This window comes from Apium graveolens, chromosome 1 (assembly GCF_009905375.1).
Source record: "Apium graveolens cultivar Ventura chromosome 1, ASM990537v1, whole genome shotgun sequence".
NCBI classification, from domain to species: Eukaryota; Viridiplantae; Streptophyta; class Magnoliopsida; order Apiales; family Apiaceae; genus Apium; species Apium graveolens.
In genome coordinates this window covers 169,369,159-169,389,714 of record NC_133647.1, presented here as the reverse complement: position 1 = coordinate 169,389,714, position 20,556 = coordinate 169,369,159, and the positions used below count along the sequence as shown (strand labels likewise).

Genomic DNA, 20,556 nt, shown 5'->3' with positions numbered 1-20,556 from the left:
TGCTTCATCCGTTACACCTTCCACAATCACTTTCAAACTACTACTTTCTGGTTTAAATATATATACCTTGTAGGTATTAGCTTCCCCACCCTGGCAACCGCCAAAACCTGGTCATATTTGTCAACCGCATTAGTTCTACAACAGTTTAACTCAGGGAACCTGATGGCATCAGTGATTTCTTCTTCTTCACCTTCAATTATTCCTCTCATCATGTCGCAGTTGATAATATGCATTTCCTTAAGGTGTGTAAGATATTGGGCAGTGGAAGTTACGAACAAGTTTCTCAAGCGAACGCATTTCCAAAACTGTAGAAATTTCAGATTTTGCAGCCTCGGCAACATTGAAAGTGGGACCACCAGTACCGGTTTATTACAGAGTGATACCTCGAGTCTCGTTAGTTTGTTGTAAAAGGAGGATACATTGTTATCATTATAATAATGATTTCCCCAAATTTCACTTTTTATCTTCCAATCCCTTAAGCACCAAATTATTTAAGGGAATGAAGCCTGTGCATATATATGTTCAATGAATTACAAAGTTCTGCTTCTTTTTTTTAACAATTACTCATTCTATCGTAGTCAGTGTTGTAAACATCGCCGATGATTCCGATTTATCGGGCGCTTAATCGGTATGCGGCAACCTGACGATCTTTTTCATGAGAATCGTTAGTTTATACGTTTTCCTCAAACATCGGTCAAAGACGGAGAAAATCGGGTCAATTACGGGGAAAATCGGGTCCGGCCAAAAAGTCAAGTGATGTACAGTGTACATACTTATATCAATTTTGGGTTCTTTTTCACACAAATATCTTTGCTTCTTGTTTAAGAGCGGGAAAGAGATAAAAAGGGAAACCTAACATTTTATTGATGTACAAGAATCAAGATTCAGAATCAAGATCAATACTTCAAATCAAGGTACTCTGTAGTTTGTACTCTTGAAATCTTGGTTTAATTTACTTTCACCTCTAACTTGTTATATGAATGTCGAGTTCTTGGTTTAATTTACTTTCACCTCTAACTTGTTATATGAATGTCGAGTACTGATTTACATATAGATCATTGGATATGCAAAAGTTTGAGCCTGGTTATTTTTTTATGATTCTTTGTTCAATATTTGGTTATAGCTCACTGGGTCATAGTATTCTTGAGTATTCTTGGTTATAGCTCACGATTCGTAGTTATCAAAAGTTTTTCTTATTTTTCGTATTTATAATTTTAAAGATTATTAAAAATTTTGCAACAGAGCTGCTAAAAATGTATTTTATAGCAGAACAGTCCTCTATTTTTAAAATGGTTAGTTTAGAAAAAGATGTCAGCGGCTGACGGCTATGCTGTAAAACCCTTGCTAGATGCTCCAAGGTGTTACATCCTCTAATGCATAGTTTTCTCAAGTCCGCAAATGCTTCTCTATTGCTAAAGCAAATGCTACTGACATCAACGTCACTAAACTACAAACTAAGTTCTTCAGCCCTCACCATCAGACTTTCCAAGCATTTAGAATGATAGCCATACACCTTCATCAATCTTGTTGTAGAAACAAATGAAGCTCTAAATCTAGAATCTTTATCCTCCTGCCCACTCACACATATATTATATGCAAGTAATTTAGAAAATAGAGTTGTACCTTCACAAGGCTTAAAATCACTTAGTTTAATCTCTAAACTTGTTAGAAGATTCAATCCGCAAATCTTGTCCTGCACTGATCTATCACTAGCATCCCCAAAATAACAATATCCGTTCGGTATACGCAGTACTTCCAGACTACATAAATTAGATATGGTATTTGGCACAAGCATCACCTCATTTATCTTACTATCTTCCAGGCCTTCAATTTCTAGCTTTCGAAGTTTTTTCAGGTTTGGTAAATCCAGAAATCTCGGGAGATCACAGGCCCGTATGCAAAGACTGTGTAGATTTTCGGGAAGAAGACTAAGATCTTTCTCCTTAATGTCACAATCAATCATAAAAAGCTCCCTCAGTTTCACCAAGCATTGAAGAGAAAAATGCTCTGGAAAATGACAGACACTTTGAAGCATCAGAAATCTGAAATTCACAAACATACTAAAGAAGCTACCTGAGAATTTCTGTAGATAGTTGCAGTGTAGCCACAAGCTATGCAGGTCTGGGCATACCTGGTCCTTGTGGAATGGACAATCATTACCCTCCACAACTGAACGCAATAATTTCCTAATACCAAAATCGACATTATCAAGCAACCGTGAGCCACATCTTACTCGTAAGAATGCATATTTTGGATCGGAGAAAGCCAAGGAACTTGCTACATCTCTGACAATGTCGTGCAATTTAATATGTCCAATGTACTTACCTTCAAGCGACAAAGAAGATGATTTCATAATATCAACCATAGTGTGTGTACTATATTCTCTAGAAGGTTTAAGTCGTGACCCTGTTGCTATCGTGATCAGCATCCCGATACTGATGTCAGAATCTTTAGGAAACAAGGAACACAAAAGAAGGCATAACTTTGCATTTTCCGGTAATCTGTCAATACTCAATTTAACACAAGCATAGGCTTGTTGATCAATTCCAGCAATTTTTTTAAAGTTGCCCTTCTCAAGGTAATAAAGTGCATCCTCCCATAAACTGTGAGACCTGAATTTCAGAGCTTTACCAACTGCTTGAATGAGGAGCGGTAAACCTGCACATTTTTTACACACTTCCTGCACCAGGTAATCATCCTGCAGAGAGTCAATTACAGTAGTGCCAACAATGTTCCTAAACAGATCCATAGCTTCATCAAATGTCAGGGTTGTAATATTGACAGGATGCTTGCATTTGTTTAGCAAGCATACAGTTTCCTCTCGAGATGTGAAGAGGATCTTACAGCCTTTGGAATTGATACTATCATTGTAGGGGATTCCAATAGCATCCAGCAAATTTCTCTCCATCCATCGTCTAATATAACGAGATTCTTATCCCCATTCAGTAAACTATTCCTAAGTTGATTAGCTCTGCTCTCTGTATTATCTTGTGATTCAAGATGGCAATCTAGATAGCCTGCAATCTGGTTTTGCAATTTTATCACGTCTAACGTATCACAGCCGACATCTACCCGTTTGACCTCTTTGAAGATCTTCTCCTTCATGGCTTCTTCCCAGAGTTGTTCCATCATCCGAGTTTTTCCAACTCCTGGCATTCCATAGATGCCATGTATCACCTATTTACCTTCAGTTAGCGCTTTCCAGAGCATCCCATATGCATCTTTTCTGGATTGAAAATTCAAAAATGAAGTATCAGGTTTCGGTACATATTCTCCGGCAGGAAGATAAGCAATTTCATCAGTAAGGTGCGTCAATCCCGAGGCAGTGAGTTCGATGACCCTGTCAGTTTTCTTTCGGGCCTCCCTGCCCAGTCGAAAACGGGCGACAGGATCAGGAATTGGCAGCCGGTTGATGCACCCCCATGAAGGTATATTTTCGTACCTTTTCGAGAATTCTTCAGAACTCTCGAGGCATAACTTTGCTATAATAACTTTGCTGGAAATTTTTTCCTCTTCAATATTAACTTTCTCAATTTCAGAACTGAGAATGTCAACAAAATGCTTGTAGCAAAACATATAGCGCAGTCCACAATAAACTGCTTCAACTGTGGCATCAGATATTTTGTCCACAGCTTTTCCAACACAAGGAATGTCCGCCAGACCGACCATGATTATTACTTTCCTTTAACTCTGTTTTTTTCTGTGTTTGCTTTAATTGTAATAAGAAATCAAAGATACAGTTTTATTGCTAAAACTGCGATAAATCAAATAACAAAGATAAGAGGGGAGAAAGCTTGGAAAGAAGAGAGATTGATAAAAAAAAGTTGCAGGTAAGAGCATGTGACTCTCTGTTAGGAAGGATGACTGTTACTAATAGTAGTGTTACTTAGTACGAGTGTTACTAAGGGTAGTTAAGTCATTTTCTGTTAGTCTTGTTCAAGAGTGCTTATAAATAGCTTGCAGAATGTAATGTTCTGGTTATGAAATATATAAAATGGAAATGTTTCCACCAACTTCTCTCTCACTTCTCTCTCTAAACTTTCTCTTTTTGTAACTGAATCTCTGTCTTCTTCCTCACTCTATCTCTGATCTCTATCTCTCTTCTAATCTCTGATCTCCTTCTCTCTAATCTCTGTTTCTCTAATCTCTGTCTATCTCTGTTCTCAATCTACTACTTTTCCTGCCTTTACTTGCTTTACTTAAACAGAAAATCACAAACAAATCATAAAATACAAAACACAAAACCTAGTTCCTGACAGATTTGGTATCAGAGCTCTATTTTTGATCAAACCACAGCTTCAAACGTGTTGAGCACTCTAAGGCGAGCTATGCGAGTCCAGAATGGAAGTAATCGCAGCAGTTTTCAGAAATTACTTGTTCTACACTCCAGGTATTTGATATTTGTTCTCTACTACTTAGTTTGTTGAATTTCAGTCTAGATCTGTAGCAATTACTGAAGATTGTGAAATTGTTGTTGATCTAAGTTGTAAAATACATTTGATTGAACAGTTGTGGTTAAATATTGGTTTGATAATCAGAGAATAGCAAGAGTTAGTAAATACTTGCTAGTTAGAAGTTTTTTTTTGAGGAGTCAGGATAGAATAGTTGAATGAGATGAAGGAGATGAAGGAGAAATCTTATAATGAGTTGATGCAAGAAGTCCAGCAACAATTTTTGATGCATAGGGAGGAAACTAGTCATAAACTTGATAAGGTTGAGGAATTAATGGAGCTAGCTGTACAAAAGTTTGCAATGTTGCAGGCGAGACAAACGCAGAAGAGAAAAGAAGTGTTTGTCAATCCTTTTGGAAAACAACATTTAGCAGATAAGATAGTGATTAAAGGAAACAGCTCTAGTCAACTCCAACATTTAAAGCTTAAGTTTCCTAAATTCACAGAAGGAGGCGGTGTTAGTGAATGGATAGAGGATTGTGAGCACTACTTTGATATCTTTGAAGTAGGAGACTCCAAAAAAGTTGTTGTGGCTGGTATGCACCTTGAAGGTGTGGCTAGGAGGTGGTATCAGGTTTACACTGTAGGAAGGAAACAAATGGAATGGTCTGATTTCATCTTGCAATTCTCTGCTAGGTTTGGAAGTATGGAATAAGAGCTCTTATATGATACATTTAAGCAGCTCAAGCAAACTATTACAGTAGATCACTATTTCAACCAGTTTGAGAAATGTATGGAGCAACTCAAAGGAAAAAAAAGTTTTGTGTCCATGTCCTGCAGATCAAAAGCAGAAGGAAAAAGAACAAGTTAAGAATAAATCAGAAAAAAATAAGTTGGAAAGGTAAGGAGACTTCAATGGAGGTTTCTGTTCATGCCATTGAAGGGAACCATAGCAATCAAACCATTACTATGACTGGATTGATTGGCAAGAAAGAATTCTCAGTGCTGATTGATGGAGGAAGCACACATAGTTTCCTGGATGAGCAAACTGCCATCAAGCTCAAGTGTCAACTGGTGAAGATTAACCCTATGAAGGTGCTTGTGGCTAATGGTAATCATCTAATCAGTAGATATGAATGTACGGATTTTAAGTGGAAAATGGGGCAGAATGAGTTCAAAATCACTGTTAAGACCTTGCCAATGGGTAACTATGATCTAGTATTGGGAGTGGATTGGTTGAGCACCCTTGGACCTGTTACCTTTGATTTAAAGAAGTTGACATTGCAGTTCCAAAATCAAGGTCAAACAATCATGCTACAGGGTAACTCACAAGGAACAAGGCCTGCTTTACAACAAATGACAGCTAATGCCTTCTTCAGGAGCTGTCAAAGACAGGGGCATGGGCTGATGTATGTCTTATATGCTAATTCTGGACCTGAAACCGCTGTGAAATAGGTGGAGGAAATTTCTACTCCTAATGAACACAATGTGCTCTTACAACAGTTGATTAAGAAGTATGAGGTCCTTTTTCAACTTCCAGAAGGGTTACCACCTCATAGAGACGTTGAGCATGGTATTGATCTAAAGGAAGGTTCTCAGCCTTTCTCAATAAGGCCTTACAAAACCTCATATGACCAAAAAGCTGAAATTGAAAGGTTGGTACTTGAAATGCTGGACAGTGGGGTCATCAGGCCTAGCATCTCTCCATTTGCATCCCCCATATTGTTGGTAAAGAAGAAAGATGGCAGCTGGAGGTTTTTTATAGACTATAGGAAACTCAATTCACTAACCATTAAGAATAAGTTTCCTATTCCTTTGATAGAGGACTTACTAGATGAGTTGCAGGGGACAACATATTTTACTAAACTAGATTTGAGGGTTGGGTATCATCAAGTGAGAATGAAGGCAAGGGATATTGAGAAAACAGCTTTTAGGACCCATCTTGGGCACTATGAGTTCACGGTGATGCCTTTCGGCCTCACCAATGCCCCTGCCACTATTCAAGCCTTGATGAACAAAGTATTTGCACCACATTTGAGGAAATCTGTTTTGGTGTTTTTTGATGATATACTGATTAACTCCAAAAGCAGTCAGGAACATTTGAAGCATTTGGAGGAAGTCTTTATACTAATGAAAAACCATCAGTTATATGCTAAAATGTCTAAATGTGACTTCATGAAGGATCAGGTTGCATATCTAGGTCATATTATCAGTAGGGAAGTGGTGGCGGTTGATCAAGGTAAGGTTGCTGATATGTTATCTTGGCTTGTTCCTAGGACTGTTAAAGGGTTACGAGGGTTCCTAGGGCTGACTGGCTACTATAGGAAGTTTGTCAAAGGGTATGGCTTAATTGCTAGGCCCTTAACTAATTTGCTGCAGAAAGACAACTTTCATTGGACTGAAGAGGCCTCCCAAGCTTTTCAAGCCTTAAAACAGGCTATGTCTAGTACTCTCATTCTTGTTCTTCCCAACTATGACAAAGATTTCATTGTTGAAACTGATGCTTCTGATGTGGGACTAGGAGCAGTTTTGACTCAAGATGGGAAGCCTTTAGCTTATTTCAGGCCTTGGGACCTAAAGGGCGAGCAATGTCTGCTTATGAGAAGGAACTGGTTGCCTTGGTGACAGCAGTTAAGAAATGGAGTTCTTACTTGATGGATAAACATTTTTATATCAAGACAGATCACTGGGCCCTAAAGTTTCTGACAGAGCAGAAGGTCGCCAATTTATTGCAGCAGAAATGGATAAGCAAGCTGATGGGATACACATATACTATTATTTACAGAAAGGGAAAGGATAATATTGTGGCAGATGCCTTGTCCAGGGTTCCTGAGGATACTGTTGCTAAGGACCCAGCTGCTTGTTCTAGTACAAACCATGAGGACATGGTTGTTTTTGAAGGCGGGAGTGTTGTTAGGAAGGATGACCATTACTAATAGTAGTGTTACTGTGTATGAGTGTTACTAAGGGTAGTTAAGTCATTTTCTGTTAGTCTTGTTCAAGAGTGCTTATAAATAGCTTGCAGAATGTAATGTTCTGGTTATGAAATATATAAAATGGAAATGTTTCCACCAACTTCTCTCTCTCACTTCTCTCTCTAAACTTTCTCTCTTTATAACTGAATCTCTGTCTTCTTCCTCACTCTATCTCTGATCTCTATCTCTCTTCTAATCTCTGATCTCCTTCTCTCTAATCTCTGTTTTTCTGATCTCTGTCTATCTCTGTTCTCAATCTACTACTTTTCCTGCATTTACTTGCTTTACTTAAACAGAAAATCACAAACAAATCATAAAATACAAAACACAAAACCTAGTTCCTGACACTCTCTGTTGAGAATTTCAAACTCATGTTAATAAAATAATTTTTTATTAACAACATGGAGAGTTCAATTACAAAGACAATGAATGCTTAGCTATATCATTATCTTTAAGTACTAAATAACTTGAATATAGCAATAATGCAAATGCTTGTCATCATGCATGGCGCAGACACATGACATTGTTCATCTTCTAATCCTGCTATTAAGATCTATAAACCCAGAAAGTCAATGGAAGCTTAGCTGTTATGTAATTATATACTACTACAAGTGTATAACTAAGTTGTCACATGCCCATTAATCATTACAACAAATTTAATCTAGTTAGCTAGTGGCATTATTTTTCTGCTTCAAGATTCTACAAAAAAATTGCTATTTACTCTTAAAACAATTTGCAAGTGGATAAGTGAAAATTGACATAACAAAAATCAATATGAAAAAGAAGTTTTAATGTAATTAACAAACATAGCTGGATGAAGGAACTAGAATTCTCTTTCCCACGCAGATATGAATCCAACTCATAGCATCGCATATCCTCCAGCAGAGTGCCTGCCGGAAAAGAGAGAACGGAGACGACATTTTAGTAATCACTCCAGGGTTTCTTTTATCCCTAAATGTTTAAGCTTTGATTTTTTGCACAAAAAACAAATAAACAACTTATAATTGTATATAACTTTTTTTGCCACATAAAATTGTATACAAGTAATCCAGCAAGTTAGTGGATGCTTAATTAGCTGTCACATTCTCATAACAGCAAATTTAAGCAGGCAAGTTAGTAGCGTTATTTCATTTTTATTTTGCATTATTTTTGTTCTTGAAGATTAAACTTGAAAAGATTTGCTAATAATTCAAGGCAGCTCATTAACAAGTTGAAGTTATTTTTTATCTTCCAAACTATCAAATAAGCACCGGTTGAAGGTGAAACAGTGTCATGAATTGAGCCCGCATAGATACTGTTGGGCTTGAAAATCAAATATTTAATTTCGTCTTATTAAATTGGTCCGGTGAGAATTTTGTTTATTTTTTCGAGTTTAAACCAAAGAAATTTGTAAGCCTTATGAAGATCGGAGTACTTGTTTTTTCTAATGATTGGAAAAAGAGGAAAGATCACTGTGATTATAAAGAGAACTTAGAAACAGTGTGATCAACATACCAGTGGCGGTAGACTATAAAAACAAATGGCAAATTTCTAGTTAGAGCGAGCAGTGGATTATGATACATTTTCACATCTTAAGATATTTGTTGAATGAAGCGACTTGCACAAAGTTAGAGACTTTAATAGATAAAATTGGCAAAGGATGGTAGAAATAGAATTTACTACAAGAAACTTACAACTCATTCATAATCCTGCAAATACTAAATTTGAGGGGTTTGGAAAGATCGATCACTTTATTGTTAGCAAACTATCAACTGGCAAAATTATTGAATATGGCTATGCTGAGTGACAAGTCTCCAGCAAAAGAATTTAGCAACAAGTTTCTGCAAAGATGAAATCTACCTAAGAATAATTGTGGATGAAGAAAACAACAAGAGGAAAAAGGATGATGATTGATGAAAGGTGGAAGAGCAATGATGAAGAAAGGAAAAAAAGAAGAAGAGGGTAATGATAAGCTAAAAAGCAAATATCCTCTGTAAGATGGCACGAGTAATGATAATTGTTGGAGGAGAGGAGAGGAAGCCATGCACAAAGAAAAGCATAGAGAACTGGATGTGAATGGAAATACTGGTAGACTTTCCTCCATCCTAAAATATTTTATTCCAACTCATCAGTCATCACTCATCAGTACTACTCGAGTTGCTTCACATGAAGAAAATTCTGTAGATCATACATTAACCCTTAGGTACCAACAAGCACTTTTTTTATTAAAGGTTTATCATTTAACTCATCTAAAAAATTTGTACACTCTGGAATCAAGATTCAAATGTTATTTTCATGATAAATTTGTATGGAACATGTTCTTTGACTGGTAAGTAAAAGGATCAGATAGCTATTATAAGTGAAAATATATAATGTATTTTACCTGCAAACATATACTGTATTAATAGGCCCGAGGGCAAGACCAGCGGAAGGAAAACAGATTTGCTTCCAGAGGCTGCTCTTTCTGTGCTCTCTCCTCTGCCGACCCCTCTTCTTCAACTCTTTCATACTGAAGCTGCTCTTTTTCAAATAGTTCTTCCAGACTCTTCTCCTCTTCAACGCTCTCTATATCTGTTTCCTGATCTTGATCACTACAACTTGATTTTCTAGCACCACTTATGCGTTTCCGTCTTATGTAGTCATTCAGATCTAAAATATGTTCCTTTTTCCCCCACCCAGAATGAACAGTTACTAGTCCTGTGCTTGTTTTTAGGGAAGTGAAGCTTTCTAACCGGGGACATCGTCGCAAAGAAAAAGAATTTAATTTGGGTATATAGAAAGAACAGTTTGCAGTGGAACTGAAACTTTTGAGGTTTGGCAGATTTAAAAGAAATATGTATTCCAGCTGAAAGAGTGTGATAGTGTTGTTATCCATGCCAGAAGCTGCTTCCCCACCCCATACATCGTCCACGATTACTTCAAATAATGGACAATCTCTTATAAATAATTGTTGAAGTTGTCGTAGACTTCTAAAGTCTGAGACTTTAAAAAGAGTAGAGCATTCACCTTCTTCAACTGTAAGCATCTCTAACTTTGTGAAGCACCAAAATTCCAGCTCATGACACCAAGGGTAGCATTTCAATGCTAATTCTTTCATATTGTGTAATCGAAGTTGCCATGTACTTGGAAGCTTTAGGTTGTTGCAATAATTTAGGTGCTTTAGTTGGTAAGTGAACTCTATGCCTTCCAAGTCAATTACTTCACAGCGCCTGAGTTGTAATCTTACCAAGTTTGGAAATCCGACCTACAGAACCAATGCCATTCATTATGTTAACTACATTAATTGACATCTTTGTACAACAAATGTGCTAAATTTCGGATAAGGTTAACGCCGTGCTCTCGAGTTTTTAAGAAATAAATGAATGTAAAAAGAAGTGATTGAAATGAGAAATAATATGTCTCACTTGCTCCCGAATTTAAAAAACTATAGATTGAAAAAATAATTTCCTAAGATATAAAAAGTTATAATTTAAGTAAAAGGGTAATGTTAAGTATTTTTTTTTAATAAATACACCTGCTTTCACTTTCATCCCATTTTTGAATTGAAAGTCTTGTGGAGAAAGAATAAAAAAAATTCACTCCCGTTCACTTGCTAACCTCCTTTAAAAAACTAGAAAGTGAATTTTTTTTTTATTTACTTCCCTTTTCACTTGCTTTCGTCCCTTTGTATAATACTAACTTGATAATATAATAAAATATACAATATGATTCAACTACCCACACTATTTAATGATGACAATAATAATATTCTCACCATTTTAAAATAATTGTATTTCAACTTTTGCTATTAAATTGATGAAAATTTACATTAATCATATAAACAAACATATTTTTAGTTAGTGTAATTTTTTAAAAATGCAAGCGTCAAGTATTTAAAATCGTAAAAAATATTTTTTTAATATTCAATCAAAATTCTAACTAAAAAAAGTCATAAATGACCAATTATCTTAAACATAGGAGTAAGATTATAGTTGACATTATACCAAAAAATAAATAAACATGTTACATGTATATAATTGTTTGTAGTTTGGTTCAACTTGGCTGTAAGATTCGAATTAATATTATATGTTAAACACTTAAACTACACTACTAAAAGCCTAAAATGCTAATTTTCGAATCATGTCTACGTATTACAATTAAGAATTTATAAAATTGAGCTCGATGAGATAACTCAAATGGTAAGATTTATCTCTTGTCTCTAGCTCACAGTCAAAATTTATTAGAACAAATAAGGCATATAAGCCAATTTATTCAAAAAGAATATATTATTAGTTCAAAATAACACATGTCATTAATTAAAAAACTATTACTATTAATGCTACAATCTCACAAAGATACAATTTTAACCAATATAAATTATTAAAACCTATTTCATTATGAAAAAAAAGACCTATTTCATTATGAAAATTAATTAATATGACTAACTATATATATAAATTAAATTAAAAACATTAAAAAGGAATTATAAAATATATAAATATAAGAAAATTATAATATATTAAGAAAAATACAGTTACAAGCTAGTAAATAGTAAAAGGATGATCGGATAGGAAAACCAGAACCATAGTATGGATTCGCATTCCATATATCAGCTATGTATTATTTAAGTAGAAAATTTGAAGTAATTGGTGATACACCGGTGTTTTTTGCATTCTAAACATGAACTATAAAATTTAAACATTAAATTAATAAGCTATTCATTGAGTGTAATATCCAAATAAGTAAGTAATATATGAATATACCTTGTAGGTTTTAGCTTCCTCGCTGTGGCAACACCAAAAACTGGTCAAGCATGGTAAATCCACAAGAGATAGATCATTCAATTCTGGGAACACAATGCCACCAGTGAAATCTTCTTGTTCACCTGCCCCAATAAGCTCTGTCATCTTTGTGCAGTTACGTACATACATTCCCTTAAGGTGTGCAAGGTCTCTAACAATCAAAGATACGAACGCGTTTTTCACATTCTCGCATGAACTTATATATATATATATATTCAAGATTCCGTAGCCTCTGCAACATGGAAAATGAGATCACACTTTCCAGCTTATTACAATGATATACTTTGAGCTCCTTTAGTTTGCAAAAGGAGGAGGATACATTGTTATAGTAATGGTTTCCCCAAATAGCACTCATATCGTCCAATCCATTTAGCTCCAATCTTTCCAAGGAAGGGAATGCAACCTGTAGCAGATATATACCCATTATTACAAATTCCAATACATATAGTTACAAATCTCAACTGTAAATAATCTTTTTGATATTTAATATTAAAAATATTAACATTCCTAAAATGATTACTAATTCTAAAAATGCTTTCAAAGTAAATACGTGTACATAATAAGAATAATAAGAATAATAATAATAATAATAATAATAATAATAATAATAATAATAATAATAATAATAATAATAATAATAATAATAAAGTAACCCAAAACATACCATTCCATCAAAAAGAGGCTGATATTGAACAAAGGAAATGGCAAAGTTGTCCGCTGTTGATGTTGAGGGGGTATGTGTGACCTTCTGTTTCCCATAGAAGCTTCTAAGTCTCATGTTTGTTAGCGTCAATGATTTTAGTCTAGAAAAATTTATGATATCTCCATCAACTGTGCCTTCATTCAATATGATTACTTCCATCACGGGACAGTTATCTACGCTGAGCGCTTCCAGATGTGTAAGACATTTTGCAACAGAGCTGCTGAAAATGTATTTTAATGCAGAACAATGGTTTATTTTTAAGATGGTTAGTTTAGAAAAAGATGTCAGTGGTTGACGGCTATGCTGTAATATCCTTGCTAGATGCTCCAAGGTGTTACATTGTCGAATGTATAGCTTTCTCACGTCCGCAAATGCTTCTCTATTGCTATTGCAAATGCTACTCAAATCAACATCACTAGAGGACAAACACAGTTCTTCAGCCCTCACCATCAGACTTTCCAAGCATTTAGAGTGATAGCCGTACACCTTAATCAATCTTGTTGTTGAGACAAATGAAGCTCTAAATCTAGAATCTTTATCCTCCTGCCCACTCACACGTATATTATATGCAAGTAATTTAGAAAATAGAGTTGTACCTTCACAAGGCTTAAAATCACTTAGATTAATCTCTAAACTTGTTAGAAGATTTAATCCGCAGATCTCTTCCTGCACTGATCTATCACTTGCATCCCCAAAATAACTGTAACCGTTCGGTATACGCAGTTCTTCCAGACTACATAAATTGGATATGGTATTCGGCACAAGTACCACTGCATTTATATTACTATCATCCGGGCCTTCAATTTCGAGCTTTCAAAGTTTTTTCAGGTTTGGTAAATCCAGCAATCTCGGGAGATTACAGGCCCTTATGCATAGACCGTGTAGGTTTTCGGGAAGAAGACTAAGATCTTTCTCCTTAATGACACAATCAATCATAAAAAGCTCCCTCAGTTTCACCAAGTGTTGAAGAGAGAAAGGCTCTGGAAAATGACGGACACTTTGAAGCATCAAAAATCTAATATTCACAAACATACTAAAGAAGCTACCTGAGAATTGCTGTACATTGTTGCAGTGTATCCACAAGCTATGCAGGTTTAGGCAGACAAGGTCCTTGTGGAATTGAAAATCATCATCCACCACAACTAAACGCAACAATTTCCGAGTACCAAAATCGTAATTATCAGGCAACCTGGAGCCACATCTTACTCGTAAGAATGCATATTTTGGATTGGAGAAAGCCAAGGAACTTGCTACATCTCTAATGATGCGTGCAGCTTGATATGTCCATTGTAAGGACCTTCAAGCGCCAACGAAGATGATTTCAGAATATCAACCATAGCATGTATACTAGATTCTCTATCAGGTATAAGTTGTGAGCCTTTTGCTATCGTGATCAGCATCCTGATACTGATGTCGGCATCTTCAGGAAACAAGGAACACAAAAGAAGGCATAACTTTGCATTATCTGGTAATCTGTCAATACTCAATCTAACACAGCCATATGCTTGTGGATTAATTTCAAAAATGTTTTCAAAGTTGCCTTCCTCAAGGTAATTAAGTGCATCCTTCCATAAACTGTGAGACCTGAATCTGAGAGCTTTACCGACTGCAAGAATGAGGAGCGGTAAACCTGCACATTTTTTACACACTTCCTGGACCAGGTTATCATCATGCAGAGAGTCAATTTCAGTAGTGCCAACAATGTTCCTAAACAGAACCATAGCTTCATCAAATGTCAGGGTTGTAATATTGACAGGATGCTTGCATTTGTTTAGCAAGCATACAGTTTTTTTTCGAGATGTGAAGAGGATCTTACAGCCTTTGGAGTTGCTACTATCATTATAGGGAATTCCAATAGCATCCAGAGGAATTTCTCTCCATACATCGTCTAATATGACGAGGAACTTATCCCCATTCAATAAACTATTCCTAAGTTGATTAGCTCTGCTCTCTGTATTATCTTGTGATTCAAGATGGCAATCTAGATAGCCTGCAATCTGGTTTTGCGGTTTTATCACGTCTAACGTATCACCTCCGACATCTGCCCGTGTGACCTTTTTAAAGATCTTCTCCTTCATGGCGTCTTCCCAGAGTTGTTCCACCATCCGAGTCTTACCAACTCCTGGCATTCCATAAATGCCATGTATCACAGAATTACCTTCAGTTAGTGCTTTCCAGAGCTTCCCATAAACATCTTTTCTGGATTGAAAATTCTGAAATATAGTATCAGGTTTTGGTACATATTCTCCAGAAGGAAGATGAGCAATTTCATCAGCCAGGTGCGTCAATCCTGATGCAGTGAGTTCAACGACTCTGTCGGTCTTCTTTTGGGCCTCCCTACCCAGTTGAAAACGGGTGACCGGATTAGGAATTGGTAGCCGCTTGATGCACCCCAAAGAACGTCTTCTTTCGTATCTTTTCGAGAATTCTTTAGAACTCTCACGGAATTCCTCCAGTTCTATCTGCCACTTCGATACATGATCATAAATTTGTTTACCATCAGCTCTTGCTACAACAACTTTGTTGGAAATTTTCATCTCTTCAATTTCAACTTTCTCGATTTCAGAATTGAGAACAAAACATATAGCGCACTCCACGATAAACTGCTTCAACTGTGACATCAGATATTTTGTCCACAGCTTTTCCAACGCAAGGAATGTCCGCCAGACCGACCATGATTATTACTTTCCTTTAACTCTGTTTTTTTCTGTGTTTGCTTTAATTGTAATAAGAAATCAAAGATACAGTTTTATTGCTAAAACTGTGATAAATCAAATAACAAAGATAAGAGGGGAGAAAGAGTAGGGAGCTAACTGGAAAGATGAATTAGGTGCAGGTAATAGCATGCGAATATATAATACTATGCACTGTTGACAAAATCAAACTCAAGTTAATAAAATAATTTCCATTTAACATCCTGGAGAGTACAATTACAAGTCAATGGATACTTAAATATATCACTAGTACTAAATATCTTAAATTTAGCAATAATGCAAATGATTGTCATCATGCATGGCGCAAACACAAGACGTTGTTCATCTTCTAATCCTGCTATTAAGATCTATAAACCCGGCAAGTCAATGGAAGCTTAGCTGTAATGATTTTATAAACAAGTATATAACTAAGTTGTTACAACAAACTTAAGTTAGCTACCTCGTGGCTTTAATTTTCTGCTTCAAGATTCAACTAATTTAAAATTGCTAATCATTTTATCTTTACAAAACAATTAGCCTGTGGATAAATGAAAATTGCAAAAACAGACATCAATATTAACAAACTCAGCTGGATGAAGGAACTAGAACTCTCTTTCCCAGGCAGATATGAATTGAACTAATAGCATCATAAATTCTCCAGCAGAGTGCCCGCCGGCAAAGAGAGACGGAGATTTTTCCGCCATTAATAATATATATGGTTTAGTAATCACTCTAGGGTTTCAATTCTAATATCTAAATGTCCATTGAATTGTAATGTTATTTAATTAAATTTTAGGTTTGAGTGAGAAACCTAAACTCGATTATGCATTCCCTCTGTTATAGCTTCGATAGCCGAAGGGTCTGCAATTAACTTGTAAGATTTAAAATAAAATCTTTGTAAGGGCCTTGATCTCGAGATAGGATTTCGGGTGTTATAGCATCTCCGATTATCATTCTATTTATCGTCCTAATTTAAATTTTGGATTCAAAGATGACTTATTATCTCAACAAAATTCGAAAAATCTGACTGTCTGAAAAATTTGTATTCAAATAAAAAAAATGAATATTATTTATATTTGAAATATATAGTATATTATCTGTATCCAAATTCAGGATATTTGAATCCAAAATTATATATTTATAATATTTAAATTATATAAATATATAATTATATATAATTTAAAATTTATTCTTTTAGTTTACTGTGTGTGTATATGCATTAACTAATATATTTATACATATTTTATATAATTGTACACATATTTTATACATATATAAATATATGATTCAAGTTTGATAATAAAAAATGTTCTAAAATCATCGTCAATACGGTAGGGTCATCAAAAAACTCAAAAAATCCGATGTCTGTCCGACATATCCGCATTCGTATCCGAAAAAAAATGGATATTATCCGTATTCGAAATAAAGCAGATATTATCTGTATTCAAATCCGACAATTGCGGATGCGTATACGGATACAGGCATATTCGTATTCTAATTATCCGTTTGATAGCTCTACTCATTGCGTTCAAATAACTCAAGTAACTCACTAATTGCAAATTTGACTCAACTTGATCATTAATTAACTTAATTTTATCATTCTGATAAAGTCAAAAATTGAAATTACCCAAAATTAAAAATGGTAACATAGAATGATAGAACTCGTTTTAGGCTTCAATATGATTACTAAAACTTTCTATATGGCTCACATAATCATGATGAAGTCTGCTTTTGATTCTCCTGGCTTGAGTTTGCCGGGACGAAAACACGCGCTAAAATTACACGCAAGTATACGCGTTCGCAAGTAGTATATAAATCAGATTCATTCCCACATAGGCTCTTTTTTGTTAACTTAAGATTATGCACATGTGCAACAATGGTATGGTTATCGCACAATACTAAGACAATAGCAAATTGAGATGTTTATCACTAAGATTAAACTAATATGCAATTAACTAAGAATAAAAGTGATTGAATTAACTATATGAGACAAACATGGGATTTTAACTTCATTAAATACTTCATTCAAGGTCATTGTTCTTAACCTTAGCATGCAATGGTGATGACAACTAATCAGATAACACAAAACTAGTAAACGCCAACTTTCGTTGTACGAATACCCTACTACCAGACATTCACAAAAGAGATAAAAGCTGAATATACACCAATTATATTGAGACCCTATATGTCTATAAAATTTGACAACATAAAGGTTTAATGAACAAGTTATCCATCGTGATTACATAGGGGAGTTAAGATGGTTAAAATTACCTACGAATCATGCATAACAATTACATGAATCTATGCTAGGATTGCAAGTTCTAAATTTCTATATTCACTGTCGCTTCAATAGAGATTAACATGTTTTTTTATATGTTAGCTACGCACATAAGACGAATAAGCACAACCAATCCTAGGATATCAATCAATCACCACACACCAAGATATTGAAATAAATTAACTATAGAAATTCATAAGTAAATCTGTTAGAACCCCACGACAACGATTAGTTCATAACCGAATTCATCGTCACCATGGGTTCAAATGAAAGCATGATAATAAACAATATAAGAGTACTAGAGTTCAAATACAAATCGAAAACAAGCATCCAAGTATCAATTATACTAAAAAAAATAAAAGTCTTCTTCTCCGTAGTCGTCTCGTGCTCTCTAGGTATTCTTATTGCTCACCCCTCGCTCCTTCTCCTCAAAAATGTCTTTTTATTGGTATATATAAGCCCTTAGTGGACCTGGACCCTCAAAATCATTAATTTCTACTAAAATCAGGATTTCGGCACGAAAAGGGCGGGGCGGGCGCGCTAAAATCAGCACGGGCGCGCTGGTTTTTTGGCAAAAAGTCGGGGCGGCCGTGCTAGTTTTGGGGGCGGCCGCGCAGGGTTTCTGGATATTTCTTCTGATTCTTCTTTTAGTCGTATCTTGAGTTTTACTCGTTAGAATTAGGTTATTCAACTGCCCACGCGAAGGTAACGAGATTCTCTACAACTTGAGAATGGCCTAGGCTTCCAATTTTGAGATTTTTTCAGCATATTTCCTTGAAAATCTCCTTTCTTCATTTACCGAATGCCTGAAATGCAATAGCACAAAAACATATCAAAAATATCAACAACTTGAGTCCAAAACACCAACTTAAGTTTGTAATGAAGCGTTCCAAGTAGATATAAAATCCACTTATCAGGGTTATTTTCAAGATTTAAAAAAATTAAAACGAGATTTCATCATAATTTTATTAGTCAAAAAATAAGTTTTAATAACCATATTGAAGCCCAGAATGATCTCCACTCCATTATGTTAACATTTATCGATTTTAGCTAATTTCAATTTTCGACTTTAACGAAATGATCAAATTAAGTTAATTGATGATCATTTTGAGTTAAATTTACAATGAGTGACCTACTTGAGTTTTTTGGACGCAGTCAGTCACCTACTTGATATTTAACTTATTAAATTTTATTGAAATTTAAACAAAAATCAGCTTTAGCAGGCTCTTAAATCCTCCCTATATTTTAAAGAATGTTAAATCTTTTCTCATTATTGAGGAGGATGTATTGGCTCATCGGTGACTTTTATATTATAAAAATATAGATTTTGAATACATAGTAGCTGTAAAATCTGTAATTTGTGCAGGTGATGTTAGGAATTAAAAAATGATTAAAAATAGAGAACCTTTTAAGAAAAAAGTTGTTAAAAGTAGCCTAAACATTATGATTTAGGAACCCATACAATATAATTTTTATTAGAAGTCTTCCACACAACTCTTGGAATTGCTCTTGCGTCTTAAATTGTTCATAAAAAATGGTACAAAATGGCATATTTTAACTTAGTAGTTAGAAGGGATGCACAGATTATTTTAACATTATATAATTTTTTTAATGTAAATTAAATTTTAATTTTTAAAATGCGGAATTTATTTATTCAAAATTTTATATATAATATGTTAGATATATTTGTGATGTCGTGTCTAATCTGATTTGTTTAGTTTCAGAACTTAATATCAGGACTTACTGGAAATCAGAACTTACTGATGTCAGAACTTATATCAGAACTTAAGGCCGTCAGGATTTATATCAGGATTTAAGTGCGGGTACTTCAGATAAGGAATGCAACTTATTTACAGGAGATGATCTGTTCTAGAACAAAGGAAGATATAAATGAAGAGTTGGACAACTAGAAGACTTGTAGAAGATAATATCTGATTGATATATTTTAGGAGACAGAATTATATTCCATATCAATTAGAAGATATCTTGTAACTGTGTACTATATAAACACATATTAGGGTTTACACTATATGTGTTATCATTCACGAGAACATTATTCATTATAACCTAGCAGCTCTTAGTGATATTGTTCATCACTGAGAGAGTAGTTTAACCTAATTTGTAACAGAGCTTATTATATTGAATAAACTTGATTATTGTTACATACTTGTGTTCAAAATCGATTTGATTGTATAAATACTATATTCAACCCCCTTCTATAGTGTTGTGTGACCTAACAAGTGGTATCAGAGCATCTTTGTTGATATACAAACAGTGAGATCCAGTTTACAATCATGTTTGATGAAACACAAACTCCACCTAAGCCCACCAAAACTCAAGATACTCAAAACAATCAAACCCACAGTCGATATGAGAGTATTAGGGTTTCCATGCTGAGAGCATCTGAGTATCCTATATGGAAGGTAAAAATGGTTATGTTTCTGGAAGCCACAGATCCAGAATACCTTGATAGAATTAATGATGGACCATATAAGCCTACCAAGCTTTCTGTTGCAGTTGTTGATCAACTAGCAAAGATGATACCAAAGGAGAAAGGTGATTACACAACTGAAGACATCTCATCTATTGCCAAGGATGCAAGGGTAAGGCATCTGCTGCATAGTGCAATTGACAATGTCATGTCAAACAGAGTAATTGGATGCAAGACTGCAAAGGAGATATGGGATGATTTGGAGACAAGATGCCATGGAACTGAAGCCATCAAAAAGAACAGGAAGACTATACTCACACAAGAG

The 20,556-nt window shown here is 34.9% G+C and overlaps 2 protein-coding genes across 2 annotated transcripts; both read right to left on the bottom strand.

Annotated features, from left to right (window-relative positions):
* Positions 1–1,447: 1,447 nt before the first annotated feature.
* LOC141711372 (putative disease resistance protein At1g61190) lies at positions 1,448–2,908 on the bottom strand. The gene has a single exon (XM_074513782.1). The coding sequence runs from the start codon at positions 2,906–2,908 to the stop codon at positions 1,448–1,450; it is 1,461 nt and encodes a 486-aa protein (XP_074369883.1).
* Positions 2,909–7,946: 5,038 nt separating this feature from the next.
* Positions 7,947–15,659, bottom strand: LOC141724756 (disease resistance protein UNI-like). The gene is made up of 7 exons (XM_074527013.1): positions 14,084–15,659; positions 13,708–14,018; positions 12,791–13,626; positions 12,446–12,529; positions 12,088–12,372; positions 9,729–10,589; positions 7,947–8,256 (listed from the first exon to the last, which is right to left on the bottom strand). The coding sequence occupies exons 1-6, from the start codon at positions 15,448–15,450 to the stop codon at positions 9,747–9,749; spliced, it is 3,726 nt and encodes a 1,241-aa protein (XP_074383114.1). The 5' UTR covers positions 15,451–15,659; the 3' UTR covers positions 7,947–8,256; positions 9,729–9,746.
* Between the last annotated feature and the right edge of the window lie 4,897 nt (positions 15,660–20,556).

What these genes read in the sequence shown, in the direction of transcription:
- LOC141711372 (XM_074513782.1), bottom strand. Translation starts at nt 2,908, where the DNA reads ATGGAGAGAAATTTGCTGGATGCTATTGGAATCCCCTACAATGATAGT.
- LOC141724756 (XM_074527013.1), bottom strand. Translation starts at nt 15,450, where the DNA reads ATGTCACAGTTGAAGCAGTTTATCGTGGAGTGCGCTATATGTTTTGTT. An exon ending in GAAACCATTACTATAACAAT is followed by an intron (nt 12,373 to 12,445) that starts GTATCCTCCTCC and finishes GTGTGATCTCAT; the next exon opens with TTTCCATGTTGCAGAGGCTA. An exon ending in AGGAAGCTAAAACCTACAAG is followed by an intron (nt 10,590 to 12,087) that starts GTATATTCATAT and finishes TTGGTTCTGTAG; the next exon opens with GTCGGATTTCCAAACTTGGT.